This window comes from Urocampus carinirostris, chromosome 10, assembly GCF_059441175.1.
Source record: "Urocampus carinirostris isolate Australia breed hairy pipefish chromosome 10, RoL_Ucar_1.0, whole genome shotgun sequence".
Lineage (NCBI taxonomy): Eukaryota > Metazoa > Chordata > Actinopteri > Syngnathiformes > Syngnathidae > Urocampus > Urocampus carinirostris.
The window spans coordinates 2,352,490-2,373,658 of NC_142358.1; the positions used below are offsets into that span (position 1 = coordinate 2,352,490).

General features: G+C 39.5%; 1 protein-coding gene, 1 non-coding gene and 1 pseudogene across 3 annotated transcripts in view; all 3 read right to left on the reverse strand.

Moving 5' to 3' along the window:
- Positions 1-4,226: 4,226 nt before the first annotated feature.
- Positions 4,227-21,169, reverse strand: part of postnb (periostin, osteoblast specific factor b) — a 53,398-nt gene continuing 36,455 nt past the window's right edge. The window contains exons 14-21 of one of the 2 annotated variants that reach the window (XM_088345878.1): positions 19,278-19,380; positions 19,141-19,208; positions 15,631-15,676; positions 15,537-15,560; positions 12,443-12,595; positions 10,077-10,124; positions 9,928-9,999; positions 4,227-4,458 (exon numbers count right to left, since the gene is read on the reverse strand). In XM_088345878.1, the coding sequence (XP_088202004.1) occupies positions 4,418-4,458; positions 9,928-9,999; positions 10,077-10,124; positions 12,443-12,595; positions 15,537-15,560; positions 15,631-15,676; positions 19,141-19,208; positions 19,278-19,380 (555 nt within the window). In that variant the 3' untranslated portion in view covers positions 4,227-4,417. Of the gene's footprint in view, positions 4,463-9,927; positions 10,000-10,076; positions 10,125-12,442; positions 12,596-15,536; positions 15,561-15,630; positions 15,677-19,140; positions 19,209-19,277; positions 19,381-21,169 lie in introns of both variants that reach the window. The other variant, XM_088345879.1, reaches the window with a different exon arrangement.
- On the reverse strand, positions 7,047-7,245 carry LOC148357480 (U2 spliceosomal RNA). Its single transcript, XR_015851927.1, has one exon. It is a non-coding gene; the product is annotated as a U2 spliceosomal RNA (small nuclear RNA).
- On the reverse strand, positions 7,419-7,570 carry LOC148357481 (U2 spliceosomal RNA; annotated as a pseudogene).

Genomic DNA, 21,169 nt, shown 5'->3' on the forward strand with positions numbered 1-21,169 from the left:
TGAGTCAAAAAGGTTCCCGACCCCTGATCTAAATGCTGTTTCTTGTTCTCAAAAACTGTAATAACTGTAACATCGATGACTGCAATGCATTACTCTCCGGTCTCCCGAAGTCCATAATCAAGAGCCTTTAGCTGGTACAAAATTCAGCAGTGAGGCTTAAAATGATAAATAAAGGAAAACTTTTTCAGGTACATACATACATACATTATCTGCACCGCTTATCCTCAGTAGGGTCGCGGGGGTGCTGGAGCCCATCCCAGATATCCTCGGGCAGTGGGCAGGCTACAACCTGAACTGTTTGCTAGTCAGTCGCAGGACAACTTTTGCAGGTAATTAAGAATATTTTAATAATTTTCTCCTCTAATAAAAAAGAAAAGTTTGAACAGAGTAATGTCACGACCATAACTGGCAGTGGACCCAGATGCATAACGTTTCACACAATGTTTTATTGGGGAAACGAGGAAGTCAGGCGAGGGGGAAAAAAACAACAGTGGTCCGGTGTTCGTTGGGCAGGAGGAGCAGGAAGCCCTAGCGAACGAAGGGTGGTCAGAGATCGGAAGCAAGTCGGGCAGCCAGGACAGGCGAACACAGTGTGATCGGAGATTGGAAGCAAGTTGGGCAGCGGGGACGGGAGAACGGAGCGTGGTTGGAGATCAGAAGCAAGTTGGGCAGCTGGGACGGGAGACAAAGCGTGGTCGGAGTATGGGACAAGTCAGGTCACCGGAGACGATCGTGAAGCCAGTGACAGACGAGAAGAAAACAGGAACAGTTGTGGAACAGAACTGGATCCAGAGTCAAAAATGCTTGCATGTGCTGAGGATCGCTGACGGGCTGACAAGGAGTAAACAAGAATGACAAGTTTAAATAGGAAGAGTACTAATTAGGGAACGAGTGGCATCTGGGGCTGACGAGTGAGTGCAGGTAAGGGCAATAGGCAATGCGGAAGGACATCAGGCCACTCCCTTCTGGCTGGGAAACGGTCGTAGACGTACTGGAAGGGAGACATGCCGGTGGACTAACTGACCAGCGAGTTGTGGGCATATTTCACCTACCCCAGCTGTCGAGCCCAGGAAAGAGGTTCCCAGGAGACCACACAGCGCAGGGCCGTCTCCAGCTCCTGGTTGACCGGGTCAGTCTGGCCGTTCTACTGGGGGTGAACGCCCCCAGAAGACGACAACTCCTTCCAGAACCTGGAGGAAAACCTGGGGCCCTGCTCGAGCTTCTTTTGGCGGTCAGGAACTGGCCAGGCGGTGACCGCCGACACCTTGGCTGGATCTATCTGGATGCTACCCTCAGTCACAATATAGCCCTGGCAGGCCATGGACTTGGCATGGAACTCACAATTCTCGGCCTTGACGAAGAGTGAGTTCTCCAGCAGACGGCGAAGAACGAGTTGGACGTACTGCGTGTGTTCCTTCAGGGACTTGGAAAAGATCAGGATCTCGTCGTTTGGGTACACAAAAACAAAGGGGTTCAACATATTCCGTAGCACATCATTAATTAGGGGTGTAGGGGTGTTTAACGCCGTCTTCCACTCGTCGTCCTCCCAGATCCGGACCAGATGATAGGTGTTGCGGAGATCCAGTTTCGTGAAGACCGTGGCCCCCTGGAGCAGCTTGAAGGCGGAGGAAAGCACTAGGAGAGGGTAGCGGTTTTTCACCGTGATGTCATTCAGTCCCCGGTAGTCGCTGCAGGTGCGTAGTGACCCGTCCTTCTTCCCCACAAAGACAAAACACACCCCTGCCGGTGAGGAGGATAATGCCAGCAGCCAGGGCGTCGGAGATGTACTCCTCCATGGACCGTCTCTCAGGAGCAAAAAGTGAGTCGAGACGGCCCCGGGGAGGAGTGGAGGTCAATGGCACAATCATAAGGGCGATGTGGCGGCAGAGAGGTGGCCTTGGCCTTACTGAAGACCTCCTGAAGCTGGTAGTAGCAGACGGGGACATTGGATGGATCCGGCGGTGAAGGAGTTGACCCTGACCGGACGGGATGAGAGGTGGCGCATAGGCAGGTCCGGTGACATTCAACCCCCCACTTCAGATCCACCCCTGTCCGCCACAGGTGAGGTGAGGGTTGTGCTTGGCTAACCAGGGATGATGACCCAAGTTAAAAAGCTGGCTAGGAGAGGGAAACAGGTGGAACCGCATCTTCTCGCGATGATTTCCGGAAAGTCTCATCTTTATTGACTCAGTAACGTGTGTCCTGTGCCTAGCAGGTGACCGTCCAGAGCTCGAGCAGGTACCCAGGTGGTAAGGGGGAAAAGTTTCAACCCCAACCTCCGGGCTTAGGTCGTGTCTAGGATGTTTGCCTGAGCGCCAGAGTCGTGAATGATAGCTGCTCGTTCTAGCCTTTTTGCATGAATTCCCAATATTAGTTCCTGCTAATTTTGATTAAAAGAAATTCCGCTGTTTGAATTAAACCCTGTTTGGAAAGGTTAGTAGACCTGTGGGACATAACATCACTCCATTATTTTAAAATGAAATAGTCCCATAGTGGTGGATAGAAACCTAAATTATTGAATAGGTAATGTGTTCCAATCCCCCAGTACCTAGATAAAAAAATAAAATAATAAAATAGTATATAGTAAATACCACGTATGTGTAATATATGTATTAATGATTGAATACGCTTTATAAATAACTATATATTAAAGGGAAAAGGAAATTCATTCTAACTCTGGTGTGACTGGAGTTGGTGGACTGGAGTAACAGGTGGATGGCAACGGTGGATAATAAATTACATTAATTATGCCCTTTAAGAAGTAACTTAGTTCAATTACATTAATTTAAATAATTGTTCCAAATAGAGTATTGTATCGGCAACTAGCAAAATCTTTTCATTGTACACAAGCTTCTGAACTACCATATATTCAGAACTATGAGTTGCAGTTTATTTTCGTAGTCTGGCCGGGGTTGCAATTTATACTCCGGTGCGGCTCATATGTTTTTTTTTCCTAATTACCATAGTTTCCAGATTATGAATCACATTATTTTTTTTTTAATACTTTGGTCTGGGGTGCGACTTATCATCCGGTGTGACTGATACATGTTTTTATCTTCTTACCGTATTTTCCGGACTATAAGTCACAGTTCTTTTTTATAGTTTGGCTAGGGGCGCGACTTATACTCCGGTGCAACTTATGTATGTTTTTTCTTCTTTATTAACCAAATTTTCCAGACAATACAGTTGTACCTCTTCTTATGAAGTTAATCTGTTCTAACTTCGTAACCTGAAACATTTGGAAGTAAAGACTCCTTTTGAATGTTAACGTGATAACCCTTTCCAAGCCCCGCAAAAGTATATTTTTTAAATAAATCATAAAAAAAGCATGAGAAGATAAAACAAATTCATGTTAAAATCAGATTACCGAACAATAAAAAAAAAACGAGAGCCACATATTGTAAAAAAAAATAAAAAAAAAATAAATGAAATAGTACAAATATTCATTTACTTTTTAAACGGCCCATTTGTTTACTGGTCCTCGCCAGTGTTTTTGGCCCAAGCGTTTCTTGAAAAACTGATCCAATAAAGTCTGCTTTTGATAGCAGAGTTAGGCAGACGTCATCATAAAGTGCGATAGCATGAACTGTCAACACTTTATCTAGTTTATTCCTTTCCACAAATACAGAGACTTCATGGATTTTTGCCCAAATATATTTAATTTTGGCTGATTACAGAGCGGGAAGGCAAAACGAAGAGCATACCGGGATTCACATATACACACAGGTAGAACTCTGAGAGCCGCAAATGGTAACGCGTACTGTACTGTAATTATGACTTTCTATCCTGAAACACCTCTGTAACTCGAGGAAATATTTTGCTGTTTATAAAGTTTGTAGTCTTAAACTTTCGTAGAGACATTTGTCAGTAGAACCACTGTAAATAGGTTTTTTTCCCATAGTTTGGCCAGTGGGGCAACTTATACTCAGGTGCGAAAGAGAAATGCATTGTGGGGCGTATACTGTATTTAACAGACGGTAAAAAAATTACAAAAAATGCAGAACTACAAATCTGTTTATACGAAACCTCTTAAATAACTTCATCATCATTGTCAGGTGTTCTTTAGAAAGAATGCACTTTATTTGAAAACAAAACAAAACAGTGAAACAATTAAATTGATACAATGCTGTAAATAAAACACTTTAAAAGCAAGAACCCCAAACAAACTCTATCTACTTTTTATCATGCCAGGATCTTCTCCTTAGGTTTAATTGCTTCAACTCTGTGGAAAAAAATGTTGGACTAAAAGGTGTATTTCATTTTTTTATTGCTCCTTTAATGGCTGCTATAAGCCCCGATGTTCATTTGTTTGCATTTCAAAGCTTTAAAGTGGACATGCGTTCAAAACACTGCTTTCCTGAACCGAGAGGATGTGCCATGTGTCAGCGAGCTCAACTTCCGTTCTGGTCTCTCTCCTTTATCTGGGCTTAGTCTCGTCCTCTTCTTCTGCTGCTGCTGCTGGCTTGGAAGCAAGAAACAAAAAGGTATTTTGACAAATTTACAGGTTGCCATGCTTCTTGTTTCACCCCTTTAAGCTTATACAGTGTTGTGAAAGTACTTCTGCAACAACTGTTTGGAACCAAAGTCGAGTACATTTACAATAAAAACTGTACACAACCGGGATATTACACTCAAACTGAAACATTGTCCTATTTTTAGACAAAAAATATGTAGATTCCTGCTTGTTTATTATCTTATCTCCATTTTAAAATCGCAATAAAGCCCCAAAATATAAGATGTATTTTTGAAATAGTTAAAAAGAAAATGCAGAAACCTCTTTTTGAAAAAGCGAAAAAAAGAAAAAAAAATGTGGAAAAAAAGAATTCAGATAGAGATACGTCTTTTTAAATAGCAGCATCATTTTAAAATTGAAAAAAATGGATATAGAGTATGTCTATATTGAATGGAAAAAAAATATATATATAAAAACATATTTCTAAAATAGCAATATTTTTAAATTGCCATGAAATGAAAATATGTATTTTAAAACAGTAGTAAAAAAAACATCCGAAAAAGAGATACATATTTTTGAAGTGGCAAAAAATAAAGAACACGGAGAAAAGTATTTTTTCAAATACCCCAAAAATAATTTTAGAATGCAAAACAAAATGGTAGATACATATTTTTGAAATAGCATAATAATGTACAAAATGGCAAAAATTGAGATACGTCTTTTTGAAATAGCAAAAAAAAGGAATGCCAAATGACGTAAATACATATTTTTCAAATAGCAAGAAAAAAATAATTAAGACATGAAGAAAAATAGAACTACAAATTTTGAAATTACAAAAAATATTTAAAAAATGCACAAAAATTGAGAAACAGTACGTCGTGGAATGTACTCGAGTCTATCGACAGATACAAAGAAACCCAATGAAATCACTCAAAAAGATTGCCCACCCCTTTTTAAACTCTGATCTGATTAGAACCTCAGTGGAAAAAAACCCATCTTGCATTATACGACATGTTTTGTTGCCTAGTAGCTGTCTATTTACTTTTTTCCAGATGTTTTGCTTAGCTAGCCTCTCTGGCGGGAGCTTCATAATTGTCCTTCAAGGCAGACAACTTAAACGTTGTAAAATTGAACGTTTACAATGAGAACATATGTAGTTGTCGCCGTCTTGTACTATTTTTGGAGGTCTGTAATCAGCGGTTAGATTGGCTACCACAAAAAGCTGTACCGAATGGACACAGCGTTCCTAATGGACCATGCAGTGGAATATTTTTACTTTATATTGATTGCCTGCTATATTTATATGTTAAAATTTAAAAATTCAGTGGAACACTTGATTTATCACTGGGGAACGGGACATATGTCTTAGAGAAAGCGTTTGTATTTTTAATATACAATTGAAACTGCAAGACATTTCAATAACAACAGCTAGCCACAAGCATTGTCCAAATCTCTGAAACTAAGTCTAGACGTCTACCGATTATCGTGGGGCTGATTATCGTGACATATTTTGGAATATGATGGATACCGATATCAGTTAATTTATTCGACAGTCCGATTAAATATTTAAATCTGGGTTATTTGGGGGGCAGCACAGTGGTTAGCCCGTGTGCAACAGTTCTGAGGTCATGAGATCGAAACCTCCTGTGTGGAGTTTGCATTTTCTCCCCGTGCCTGTGTGGGTTTCCTCCGGGCACTCCGGTTTCCTCCCACATTCCAAAAACATGCATGTTAGGTTAATTGGCCAGTCCAAATTGTCCCTAGGTGTGAATGAGCGAGCGAATTGTCTGTCTCTGCAACTTTCTGGCAACCAGTTCAGGGTCTCCCCTGCCCACTGCCCGAAGATAGCTGGGATGGGCTCCAGCACCCCTGCGACCCTACTGAGGATAAGAGGTGCAGATAATGGATGGGTTATGTAGGCTCAAATGCAGCCGAACCTCTCTCTCCCTTGCTCCTCTCTCTCCTCACAAGATACACATCCCACACCTTTTGCTTGGAAAAGCAGCCAGGGGGATCCAGCAGGAAGAATAACATTTGATATGCCTCTGAATTAGACCGCCAATAATGTTGAGATTTGCAAGCAAGCAAGCATATCATACTCTTATCAGGACACCTGCAAAATCCAATTAGATCCAGTCCGAACAAAGTTTCCTCATAAGGATATTCCACCCTGGTTTTGTTAAGTTTCATTTACCATTTTTTCATGCCTTTTTCCTGTAAGAAAGGGTCGAGACATTCTGCGATTCGTTTCTTGGGGATGACTGTATTCTGATCACTGGCCCTAAGTATACTCTTTTTTTCATTTCATAACACTTTACCTTGCAAGCGTGTTGCTAGCCTGTTTTTGATTAAGGGAGCGTGGGACGACGTCTATATGACAAAGTCTCTTTCCCATGCCAAAGGAAGACAACTTTGATGACGACAGTTATTGGGGGGGGATTTTTTAAGGGTTATTGTTCTGTCTTCTTTATTCATTATCCATTATCCGTTATCGTTCAGTTCATAATACGCTGCAAAGCCTAGGAGCCGGGACTCTTACTCTCAGCCAAAAGGCCAAGCTAACGTCCTAGCCCTAAAGCCTTCCTGCAATCATTGTGAATGCACCGTTCCCGGAAATACTGCAATACCGGGCCGATGCGTGAAGTGGACAGAGCAAGCTCTTAGTCCATCTCCAGATTGCAAAAATCAATGATCATGGCTCACCCTGGGTGAACCACCGTTGACACTACACAGATCCAGAATGAACCACCTTCATGATCATGGTATCTCCCTGACGGCTTACCGGAAGATGAGAACGGTTTGGGGTTTGGGGTTTTTAAGGGTTATTGTTCTATCTTCGTTATTCATTATCCATTATCCGTTATCGGTCAGTTCATAATACGCTACAAAGCCTAGGAGCCGGGACACTTACTCTCAGCCAAAAGGCCAAGCTAAGGTCCTAGCCCTAAAGCCTTGCTGCGATCATTGCGAATGCACCGTTCCCGGAGGTACTACAATACCGGGCCGATGCGTGGAGTGGACAGAGCAAGCTCTTATTCCATCTCCGGATTGCAAAAATCAAAGATCATGGCTACTACACTTGGTTCGGGTATGTTTTTTTTAACAGATGAAAACGGTTTACCGTGATTACTACATGTACGGTATGTTTTTTTCAACAGACCTGTTAACTGCTTTGCGAGCGTGTTGTTAGTAGCGTTTTGCTACCCTTCACAGAAACGGTATGGGATGAAAGTTATAATATTATTATTAAAGGTTTAAAACTCTCTCGGTGTACCGTCTTTCTTTGTAAATATGTGTAACCATGTATAATATGTATTTGCAACTGTATATTTTTGTAATGTATTTGTTTGTATTTATTTTGGACACTTATTCTGATAAGTCTTGCACTGACCAATTAAAAAGAAGGGGCATAACAGACGCAGGGGATAACGGGAAGTGGGGACCGGTAAAGGTGATTGTTTGTGGACACGGCAGACAAAAGTGGATATATAATTTTCCCACCCTTACCTTTGGAAATATACACTTTTTTTCCTTGGATTACTTTTAACGGGACCTGGATTCTGCAGGTCTGCTTCATATCTTAACTACCGGTATCATTTTTCTGTTTCTTTCTGTCGGCTGTGGTTGTTGAACTGAGTATTATATGCTCAGTCAAAGTCGTGGAACTCAAAGTAGGGTTTGGCTTAATTTAGTGATTGTGTTACAAGTTTTAGCGTGGGGGGACGCGGCTTATATACAGGTGCAGCTTGTGCAAGTACAATAGCGGTTATCCTGTTAAAATGTGGTGGGTGCGGCTTGTAATCAGGTGCGCTCTATAGTCCGGAATTTACGATAGTCATGTAAATTGTGTTGAAATTCTAATGCATTTACTGTAAAAGGTTTCAGGTTTATGCCAATTTTTAAGTTTTGACATCAAATGAATTTCAGCTCCAAATATTGGTTATTAGCCTCCTCTTAATACTAATGATTGGTATCGGCTCTGAAAAACCCATATGGGTCGATCTCCAAGACCGAGCTCTGCAACAATGGTCGCATGCCAAATTATAAAAAAGTTATTACCAGTATTCCTAACTATATTATGTACTATTCTAAATTAAATTTTAAAGTCATTTAAGTGCTTTGAAAAATCCTGTCCGACAAATAAAGAGATCTTAAATGCAAAAAACAAAAGCAAGTTTTTTTGAAACTGGACAAACAAGTGTCAGTTTTAATACGTTTGTTTGGAGTGTTTCAGACTTTGTTGGACAGGACGAGAGAATAGCGACAAGAAAACTGGAGTAGGAGAGAATCGATAAACGTGGTGCAGTAAAAGGCACAGTCAAATGCAACAAATGAGTTATGATCTCACATTTACTAGCTCCTGATTCACTGCCAAACGTAGCTTTTTTTCACTCATTTATTTCAAGTATTTTTGGTGATGAAAAAAAAAATGTAGTTAGTTTTACTACAATACATGAAAAAAGCTAAAACTGTAGAAAAAGTAAAATTTATTTTTAAATTTAGATACTAATATTTTCCTGTACTAGCTCCTGAGTCACAGCCAAATGTACTTGCTTTATCTGTCATTCTTAGAAGTGGAAAGAAAATTAAAGGTAGTTTGGTTTACGAGAATACAAGAAAAAGAAAACAGATTTTTTTTTTTAAAGTTAGAAATAAATTATAGAATTAGTTTCCAAAATATTTTTTTTAAAGAATTTGAGTGGGGAAAATTTTTTTTTTGTTTATTTTTTTTTAATTTGAGCACAAGGAATAATATCGTCAAATTGTTAAACGGTTAGAATAAGTTGTAAATTGAGTTACCAATATTATCTCTCTGTACTAGTCCCTTTAAAGTAGGGAAAAAAATAAAATGTGGTTTTGTTCATGAGAATACAAGAAAAAATATTGTAAAGCTGGAAAAAAAAAAACGGGTTAGAATAAATTATGAAATTAGTTACTCCTGAGTCAAAACCAAATTAGTTGTTTTTTAAAAACAATTTTTAGTTGTGAAAAAAATGGTTTTGTTTACGAGAGTGCAAAAATATATTGTAAATAAATAAACTGCGTAGAATTAAAAAAATAGTTAAAATGTTATTTTTTTGGAAATCCTCAAAGACATATTTTTCCTTTTTCAAGTATTTTTTGTGGAACTGAGTTCAAATGCAGCTAATTTTATTACAATACAATAAAAACATAGTAAAACTGGAAAGAATAATAGAAATAGAAAAAATAAAAGAAGGTAAAATTAGACTATTATTTCCCCAAATAGTTCCAGGGACACAGCCGCAACAAAAAAATTGCTCTTATTGAAGGCAATTTAACAACACATTTATTATCATTTTTTTAGCTTGTGGATATAATATATTGCATTTAATATTTAAAACAAAACTTGTATTTATTATTTAAAAGTTTAGATTTTTTTCAACAATAAATGGAATTTTGTTAAACAATTATCCCCCTTGCGAGCATACATGTTTCGGTCTCTCCTAGCTTACCTTGGATCATTTTATAAAGTCGGTCGCTGTTAATATTTGTATCTGTGGTGGAGAACTCCGAGAGATTTATTCCTATGGAAAATAATAGAACGTAATTCAAGTGTTAAAATAATGATAAACAAAATAGTCTGGAAAAATGTTTGCCTAACCATCCAAGGTGACGTGGGAGGTGCCGCTGCTGACTGAATATTGAGGTCCTGCAAAAGAAAATGCTCATAGTTACTAAAATGCTAACCCCAGCTACAGAAAAAACAAAACAATCTGCCATCTATGTTGTTCATGTTTGTCTAAAGCTTTGAGGATAGGAACAAAAAAAAAAACAATCTAATGAGAAACATTCTTTCTACCCTCCTCGAATGCAACAAGCTATCTAAACTTATTTATAAATCCCAATTTGTAGGCTCTGAAGCGGCTGAACCGATTTACGTGAAAATGTAGGCAGTTGTAATTCAGGGCTCTAGGTGTCATGATGACTAACTCAGATCACCTGGAGCAATCATGTGGCGCCTGGGTGGGCGCCTTCTGATTGGCTGGCACTCCTCTCTTAAGCGCCCTGCGCCCTGAGGGGAGTGTCAGAGCATACATTCCTGTAACTCTGTGTGTTTCTCCCGACATCCCTTTCGTTTAGAACTCTGCTTACCTGATTTTTGCCTGCCTCCGATACGACCTGTTTCCGTCCCACGTTTTGATCTCTTCTCTAGTCCCGGTAAACACGAGCTGCCTGATTTCCGCACTATGATTGACGACTCATTCCGAAGTTATCGCCCTGGCGCCGCTGCTGACATCTAACGGTCATCACGTATCCAGCAAGCCCTGAACGCTTCCTTAATAAAAGACTAAAACGAATGCTCTGGGGTCCGCTGGTCTGTTCTGGTTTTCTGACACTAGGAGAGTTTGAGCTAGGTTTTGTGGCAGGAGATGGCTGGGATGGGCTTCAGCCCCCCCGCGACCCTAATGAGGATAAGCGGTACGGCTAATGAGATGAGATGAGATCAATTGCTGGTCTGCTATTGGTTCAACGCATGGTGTCATGAAAAATTCGATATGCTATTGATAGATAGATACTTTATTCATCCCCATAGGGAAATTCACACTTCCAGCAGTATCCTTGTGTTAAAAAATAAATAAAATATATAGAATACAAAATATCCAATATAATGAGTTAATAAAGAGCATTTAAATAGTGTTATGTTGGCTGAACTCCCTCCCATAGTGCATTTCTCTATGTTCATTCATTTTATAATGTCGCATGCATCGTAAAGGCTGCATGTCGGTGATACAATACTATGTTTTTTGTGCTGTATTTATGAGCAATGGGGGCCAAGAGTGGCAATGATGCACAAGGTAGAAGTAAAATCACGATAACCATACAAAACAAATTTTGCGATGATCGAGTAATACAAACATGACATGTGTCAACAATCGGACTACAGTTGGACCTAGCTACTTCGCGGTTCTACGTTCGCAGGTTCAGAGCTTTGCGGGTCTAAAAAAAAATAATAATAAAATAAAATAATAAAATAAAAATAAAATAAAAAAACTTTTTTTTTTTTAAAGCATTTTTGAAGGGGCGTCACTACTTCATGGCTCCACATTCACAGGTTCAGAGCTTCGCAGGTCTAAAAAAATAATAATAATAAAATAAAATAATAATAAAAAAATATATATGTATATATATACATATACATATATATATATGTATATATATATATATATATATATATATATATATTTTTTTTTTTATTTTGTATTTTTTTTTTCTAGCATCTTCGAAGGGGCGTCGCTACTTCCTGGTTCCACGTTCGCGGGTTCAGAGCTTCGCAGGTCTAAAAAATAATGATAATAAAATAATTTTTTTTAAAAAAAAGCTTTTTTGAAGGGGCGTCGCTACTTCCTGGTTCCACGTTCGCGGGTTCAGAGCAAAAAAATAATAAAAAAAAAATAAATAAATATATATATATATATATATATATATATATATATATATATATATATATATATATATATATATATATATATATATATATATATATGTTTATATACATATATATATACATTTTAAGCATTTTTAAAGGGGCGTCGCTACTTCGCGGATTTTCACTTTTTGCGGTTGGTTTTGGTCCCCATTAACCGCGATAACCGAGGGATTACTGTATAATCAAAAATAGGTAGACAAGTAAAGTAAGACATTAATCGAAAGTGGATGTTTTCAAATTCAAATTGTAATCCATTGTCTCCACCTCAATCTGCATTCACCCATTACTCCACCCGACCATTTCACAACAGAATGTTGTTTTATTGTATGCAGGTATATTACACATAAGTCATGCTTAGTTGATAGTTTTCTGTTACAGTTTTAATGTTTTTATCTGGGGTAGCAGGGTTCAGAATGCATTAGCCATGTTCTACCATAGATTACTGTGCCTCGATATCACAATATCTATCTCTGCAATCCCCACCTCAGAATGGATTAATGTCATATCCAATATGGTTCTATATTTACAAAAATACTTACCTGAGACAACTCTGGTGACTTTAGTGATGGTAGGGTCACTTTCAATCACTCTGGTGACCTTGGTGATGGACGGTTGACCTTCAATGACTCTTGTTACTTTGGTGATGGACGGTTCCTGTTGAATGACCCTGGTGACTTTGGTCACATCGGGAACTAAATAAACCAGAACCAAAACATCAAATGCCAAAAAATGACCGATCTTATTCTTTAATCTGTATTTCTTTCCTTGGAAAGGTCTTATTGTTGCTTGTTAGCTACTATAGCTCAGCGAATGAACTGAAATATATAAATACCGTAAATTCCGAACTATAAGCCGCTACTTTTTCCCTAAACTTTCAACCCTGGGGCTTATTCAGTGATGCGGCCAATTTATGTAATTTTTCTAACGGCCGCCAGCGGCGCTCGAGTACAAAAGGTAAGATTAAGACCGATGGAATATATGCGCCGAGGAAGACTGCAACTTCTTGGCTTGACGAGCGGCAAGAAATCCGTCACTAAAACTGGCCGCATGCGAAAGGCAACTTTTTTGCGAGTCTGCCAGTGGATCCTGACAGTGTGGGGCAGCATCAAAGAATCCACCATCACCAACAGGTTCCGAAAAGCCATGACAGAGAGGAGGGCACACCAGCGACAGCGACAGCGCGAGTGAGGCTGCGGGAGCTTGGGACGACGTCTATATGACACTGTTTCTTTCCGACACTGAGGAAGACGACTTTGATGGCTTCAGTTTTAAGGAGGAGGAAGATGAGGACGGTTTACCGTGATTTTTACAAGTATGGTATGTTTTTTTAACAGACCCGTTTACTGTGTTGCGAGCGTGTTGCTAGCGTGTTGCTACCTGTCACGTGCACCGTTTGGGATGAAGGTTTTATTATTATCATTAAAGCTTTGAAAACTTTCTCGGTGTACCGTCTCTTTTTGTAAATATGCGTAACCATGTATAATATGTATTTGCAACTGTATATTTTTGTAATGTATTTATTTGTATTTATTTTGGACACTTATTCTGATATGTTTTGGACGGTCGAATTAGAAAGAAGGGGCGTAACAAACGCGGGCTGATGGGAAGTGGGGACCGGTAAAGGTGAGTGTTTGTGGACACGGCGGACAGTAGTGGATATATATTTTTCCCACCCTTACCTTTGGAAATATACACTTTTTTCTTTGGATTACTTTCAACGGGAACCGGACTCTGCCGGTCTGCATCAAACCTTAAGTACCGGTATCATTTTATGTTCATTTATTATTAGATTTTATATTTGAACACACCAGGAGATTAAAGAAAAAACATTGTTTCCATCAAAATTTTTATCAAACAGATTATGTACTGTGTACTTAATTGAAGGATATTCAGTAACAATCGCGAGACCTAAAGTCGGGTCTGGGTTAATTTTGTGTTACATTTTTTTAATGTGGGCGCATGCGGCTTATATACAGGTGCGGCTTGTGTAAGTACAAAATCGGTTTTCCTCTTGAAATGTGGTGGGTGCGGCTTATAATCAGGTGCGCCTTATAGTCCTGAATTTACGGTATTTATTATCTGTGATCCTAGCTATTGAAGTAACCTTTTTTCTCTATTTGTCTTCCTGAAAGGGACAATGTGTACTATTTGACCACTAGATGCTGCTGTAGTGTGTTGTACAACTGAACATATTACGGAATACCAACTACGGAGACCCAAAGTGACCAGAACGCACCATTTTACTTTTTTGCCAGGCTTTTTTAAGGTTTTTAGTTACCTCTGGCAGTACAATGGCAGAGACTCATGTCAGCTCTCTTTGCGTGAGGATGTTGCATAAAACTAATGCTAATAATAATATGCTATATGAGTTTTTTTAAAATGCATGCTGATGTATTTTTTTGCTTATTAATTCAATTCTCCTTTGTTCTTCGGGTCAAAATGACCTGCCACTGTGTTGGTAAAAATTTGGATAAAGTACCCTAAATTATATTCTATTTAACTTTAAATGTTGGGTCTTTTTTCTAGATTGGTCCCAATAGTAGACAAAAATAGTATAAAGATTGTCTTTAAAACAAGAATAAAGTGAAGTTTAAGTAAATCTTATTTTATCTTTTAATATGTTTAATATTGTATGTAACATAAGTTGGCCTGGAGAAGGATGGACGCCACCAGACTGTACTTACCCAAGACACACGACAGGAAATGGTGTCCCTACATCCCCAGAGGTTAAGGGATCCAACCAACCAACCACATCTTGATATAATCACTTGACTGCTTGATGTATCCATTTATTCCGTTTTTACATCGTTTCAAGTGGTGTTTTAATTTGCAATCAGGAGAAAGCCTCGAGTCTTCTTCAGTACTTGCCTGGTCTAGACAAAGTTCTGGTTTGAAATAGAGAGTTTTTCTCTTGTCATCGGCCCTCCTTGTATAGATGTGATTGACAGCAATTTTAACTGCAGACTTTTTGAAACCATATAACCTCATTCTTTACATTGATCAGAATAATCTGTTTGATAAAAATTTTGATGGAAACAATGTTTTTCCTTTAATCTCCTGGTGTGTTCAAATATAAAATCTAATAATAAAAAAAATAATAAACTATCTCAAATATTTTATCTCTCATTGTATAGAAGTAAGACACATGTTCAATTGTTTAAACTTAAACATAAAATGTATTTTAAATGGGAATACACGAGTGGTTAGTGGTTAGTTAGTTCCAAAAGACTGTTACATTATAGGATGTCTGTTAACATCCTCTTAAGAAAAAAATGCATCTGTTTTAAACATTATATCCTTGAGTTTTTTTTTTTTTTGCCTCTCATCAAAGACACTCAACCTGTGCACGGGAGTTCCTTTTGTGGTAAGTATCCCGCGGAAAAAACTTTTCTTAACTCCAAACAGATGTTCTACGAGTTGGCTGTTTGATTGCAAAGTACAGAAAGAGATGCGTAGGTCCACATGATCGGGAATATAAAGGATTAAACTAGTATTTGAAATACCACAACAGTAACAAGCATGTCATCGCTTGCCATCTAAAATTAAATTATAGTATCTCCTTAGAAGACAGCTACCCCAACTTACGCTTTCACTTTACGGGATAAGATGATTTTCCATGATAATAATAATTACCTTGAACTCGCGTGACAACCCTCTCTGATGATGACAAGAAAAAGAGAGACATTGATAAACATTCATAATATTAAATTTAAATGTTCTAACTCACTTAAAAAGGTGAGGGGGATTTCTTGGTATCTGAAGCCTGAAATATACTGCAAATCCAAAATTGAAAATATGTTAGTGCAAATAACAGCAGGGAAGCCTAAGCCTACCTATCCCCAGCCAATTCCTACAGTTCATTTAATAATAATTATAATAATATTAATAATAATAATAATAATACATTGTATTTTGAAGCGCCTTTCAGGACAACCAAGGTCGCTGTACATATGAGTAGGACACAACACTAAACGAAGAGTAAAACAAGCAAGTAATAAATAGCCAATATAACACATTATAGTTTAAAGGGGCGGTGAGTGAGACATATGGTGAAGAATAGGCAAGTCTGAAGACATGAGTTTTGAGTCCGGATTTGAAGGTCGTAAGCCGCAGAGGAGGGAATTGCAGTAATCGAAGCGTGAGGTGACAAAGCAATGGACAAGGATGGCTGTTGTGTGTGGGGTAAGGGAGGGGGCAGAGACGGTTGATGGAGCGCTGGTGGAAGTAGGCTGACCGGGTGATGTTATTTATATGAGAGTTAAAGGAGAGTGTTCCATCGAGGAAGACACCCAGATTCTTGACCAGAGGGGAGGGAAAACTGATACAATTTTCAACAGAAAGAGAGCGGAGTTAACTTTAGAGAGGGTGGATTTGGTGCAAATGAGAAGTAGTTCAGTTTTATTGCTGTTCAGTTTTAGAAAGTTGACGGTGAACCATGATTGTATTTCAGAAAGGCAAGCGTTGAAGTTAGGTGATGGTAGAATCGAGTTGGGTTTGCAGGAAAGGTAAAGCTGGGTGTCATCTGCAAAGCAATGGAAGTAAATATTGAATTTCCTGAAGATATGGCCTAGGGGGAGAAGGTAGGTTATAAAAAAGAGGGGCCCCAGGACAGAGGCCTGGGGCACACCTGAGGAGACTGGAGAGGGGTCAGATGAGAGGGACTTGAGTTGAATGAATTGAATGTGGCCTAGGAGGTATGAGTGAAACCATTGGAGGAGGGTGTGGGATAGACCAAGTGAAGAAAGTATTGTCAGAAGGGTGGCAAATGGTGTCAAAAGGCGGCACTTAGGTCGAAAAGGATGCAAATGGAAAGTAATCCTGAATCAGCGGCAAGGAGGAGGTTGTTTGTGATTTTGATAAGTGCAGTATCAGTGCAGTTTCAAATAAACTGTTGGGTGTGAGACGAGCATGAAGTTGGGAGAAGACTTCTTTTTCGAAGATTTTGGAGATGAATGGTAGGGTTAGAGATAGGGCGAAGATTGTTTAAGTTATTTGGGTCTAAAGCAGGCTTTTTCAGGACGGGCATGACCATAGCAGTTTTAAGGGCAGAGGGGACAGAAGCGGTGGAAAGTGAATAATGGAAAATGGCAGAAATGAGGGGAAGCAGAAAAGAGAGGCAGGAATGGGGTTATTATTATTTCAGATAATTAAGTTGTACTGGGTAGATGAAAGGAGGAAAATGGATTACTGTAGGGGAAAGGTTCAGATGTTGAGAGAGAAGGGTAGAAACAGAGGAGCTGTTGTACGGAGCTGATTTTATCATTGAAGAAATGCATCAGTGTGCATCAGGTGTCGGTGGAGTAAAAGTGTGGGTTAAAGAATGGGGAGACTGGAGGATTTTGTTGACTAAGGAGAAAAGTTATTTAGTGTTGCCTTTTTGGGAGGAGATGATTCCAGAGTAGTAGGCAGATTTATTATGTGCAAGGGTGTCCCTATTGTGAGTGTTGAAAATGTTTCTGTGTATTGTGAGTCCAGTTTTTTGTAAAGGCGTTCTACGTAGTTGGCGGCCATTCATTTTCAAAGACCTGAGATCATGGTTTAACCAGGGAGCAGATCTTGAAAAGGAGACGGGCCGGGTTTTCAGAGGGGCGAGAGAGTTGAGGATGTTAGCTAAACTGTTATTGTAGAGTGCTGAGAGTTTGTCTGGGTTGGTGGGAGAATCCGGGATTGTGATACTGTCAATTTTGGAACAGAAAATGTTAACATTGATGTCCTTGAGATTCCTGAATGAGATTTGCCCTGGTAATTTAGTTGCTGAGAGACGGAGTGGAGCACTGAAAGTGAGAAGAAAGATGGTCCATCACAGGGAGCGGGTCAGAGGAACAATTGGAGGAAGTAAGACCTGCGCAGCAGATTAAGTCCAGTGTGTGTCCTTTGGTGTGTGTTGGAAAGTCAATCTATTGGTGGGATCCAAAGCTTTCAAGACAGGATAAAAATTCTCTGGTTAGGGGCAGATTTTCATCGTCAATGTGAAAGTTGAGATCTCCCAGTAGTTTGATGTTTGATGACAGAGTGGAGAGTTGAGTAAGCAGGTTATCAAAGTCAGTTAAAAAGTCAGATCAGGACTTGGGTGGGTCTGTAAATGGTGGCAATAACAGTGGGAGATGAACCAGGCAGCGTGAAAACAGTGCATTCGAGGTGTTCCCTTGCTCGCTGAGAGGCATAGTCTCTTTAGTGTGTGTTGGGTCATCCATGAAGCCTCCTGCCCAGAAAATACCCAGAACACCTCCCAATAGAGCAGAGGTGGCCAACACAGTCCTTGAGAGTCGCATGTCCTGCATGTTTTTGGAGTCTCTCTGCTCTAATACAGGTGATTCCAATCACCAGCATTGTTTTCAAGTTCCCAAAAAGCTGATAATTTGCATTACCTGAGTTGGGAAGTAAACCCCTAAAACACGAAGGACATAAGGCTCTCGAGGACTGGCTTGCCCTCTTGAATAGAGGTATCCAGGAAGCCTCTTTACCAAATGTAATCCAAGACCTCCCTACTCCGAGCGACTTTGTCCAGCCCATCTGACATGATCCAGAGGCTTTCCCAGGCAAGCCCAGAGACATAGTATCTTCAGCGTGGTCTGGGTTGTATCCAGGGCTTCTGTCCAGTTGGACATATATGGAACATGTCCAAGGAAGGTGTTCAGGAGGCATCCTTACCAGATGTACAAGCCCTCTCAACTGGCTCATTTTACTCTAATAACAAAATGAATTATAGAACAGCATTTAGCTATTCGCTTAATCGGCATCGAGACCTTGGTGCAGCAGCTTCAGCAGGGGAGCCCAGATCTCATTACCCCAGCTACTTTGTCCAGTTCATCTAATGGGATAGGCCAGCGCGGCTTTTCTGCTAATTCAGCGTCTGTTCCTGGGGGAAGTAGCCTCAGCTGGAAGCCCAGATCTCCTTACCCACAACTACCTCCTCCATCTCATCTGAAAGGATCTCAGTATTTCCAGGCCAGCCTAATGTAGACATATAGTTTCTCCAGCCTCTCCTAGGTCGTCTTTTAGGCCTTTCGGATGATGGGATATTTCCAGGAGGCATCCTTACCAGATGCCCAAGCCACTTCAAATGGCTCCCCCCAATATGAGCTTGATTTAGAGAAATATTTTCAATTCTATTTTGTTCCAGATATGTTTAAAAAGATTGTGCAGTTCTAAGTATTGTCTCAGACTCGCATGAGCAATCGTTTTGCAATTTGAAACTGTTTTCCGAGAAGGTAAACATCTACCATGTGGTACTAACCTTGATTTGTATATAAGAAATCAGCCTCTTCAGTAGTGATTGGAGATCCTGGCTCCCAACGGGCACATCTGAACAGAGTTGGACAAAATACATGAAAAGAAAGAATTACTTTACAGAATTTGAATGAAAGATCTTACCAGCGGGATACAGGAGTCGGTTGACAAAGTGAACAACCCCGTTTGTTGCCATGATGTCCGAGTCAGGGATTTGCACAGAGTTGACTTGCATGGTATCGTTCGCCTGCCAAAGACAACAACCACAAACCTCAAAGCCGAATTCGAATAACAGACAATTGAAATAGCCTCGGCCTTACTGTTGCACAAATTCAGTCAACCCACATTTAGAATAGCTAAAAGAAACCCGTCTATAGTAACAAAAATATTCCAAGATGGGCCAAATCTGTGAAGTACAAATTAATATTTCTATTTTTTACCATTTCTACGCAATCAAATATTTATTATACCTGTGGTGAACCGTGCAGTTTACACCTATGCCTCCATTCCTGTCAGAATTAGTTATGTGTCATTCACCAACCTACAGGCTCAATTAGCTGGTTTATTTGTGAATGACACGTTTCTTCCCGGGGTTTCCGTAATGTTGGCCTTAAATTTGCTAAAATGATTTTGTAATTTAATTTTTTGTACATCTGTTTCCTGTGGTTTTCGTTCAATGTGTTTTACATAACAACTGTTAAGTTTATTCTTGTATGACATAGTTCATTTGTTGTTCCAAATCAATATTTTAATTAACATTTTGTTGTGTGTTTTTCAGAGATTCTGAGTTGCTTCAAGTTAACAGTAGAGTTGCATAGTATTAAAAAGTACAACGTTTAAATGAGTTATACAACACAGTGACATCTTCTGGGAGGGTAAAAAAATGCTACTATGTATCAGTACACTAAAAGAATTTTTCTAAATTATTAATTCATTTCGTTACAATATTATTGGTAATATAATAATTAAGGGGATGCCCAAGAGTATTTTCCTTCTATTTTGATTTTTTTCCTGCTTATATATTCCTTCTTTTGTTTATTTTTTGCTTAATTTTTTCAAGTTATTACTAGTTTGAATCAGTCCAACACTCAATAACGTTTTTATGGATAAAAAAACCTAGTATATTACAGCTGTAGTTGAAATACATTTAAAAATCAGCAAGAATAACCTTATACAATTTTGAATATTGTTTAGCCACACTTTACTCACCTAAAATATTTTTATTTGAACAAAAAGTCCTTCCTCCTGTTTTAACAATTTGAAAGTGGATGGAATAAAATCTGTTTTAAATTCAGTCTGTCCACCACCACCCTCTCTGCATCCACCCACTAACTCCACTCTACTAGTTCAAGTCACGCCACACGAAAAATAAATTAAATTTCATTTTCCCTCTACATTTATAACATTATTTAATCACATGCACATATAATATGCACAATTAGTACTTGCTGCATTGTTATTTGGCAGTTTTCATCTGGGATACCGAGGTTTGGAACTAATAACTATAGGTTTCTATCACACGGTTTACGGCAATTTCACTTTGCGATTACCTCAGTCATGTTCGGGGATCTATTGTATGTATTAAACCACAATCATATTGACACAGAGCAGCACGGCGGCGCAGTGGTTAGCGCTTGTGCGGCACAGTTCATGTCATGGGAACCTGTCGTGGGTTCAAATCCAGCTCCAGACTTTCTGTGCGGAGTTTGTATGTTCTCCCCGTGCTTGCGTGGGTTTCCTCCGGGCACTCCGGTTTCCTCCCACATTCCAAAAACATGCATTTCAGGTGAATTGGCCGGTCCAAATTGTCCCTAGGTGTGAATGAGCGAATGAGTTGTCTGTCCCCGTGTGCCCTGCAATTGGCTGGCAACCAGTTCAGGGTGTCCCCTGCCCACTGCCCGAAGATGGCTGGGATGGGCTCCAGCCCCCCCGCGACCCTAATGAGGATAAGCGGTACGGCTAATGAGATGAGATGAGACATATTGACACAGAGCTAGAGAAGAAGCATATATACTGCCAAGCCAAACAAAAAGCAG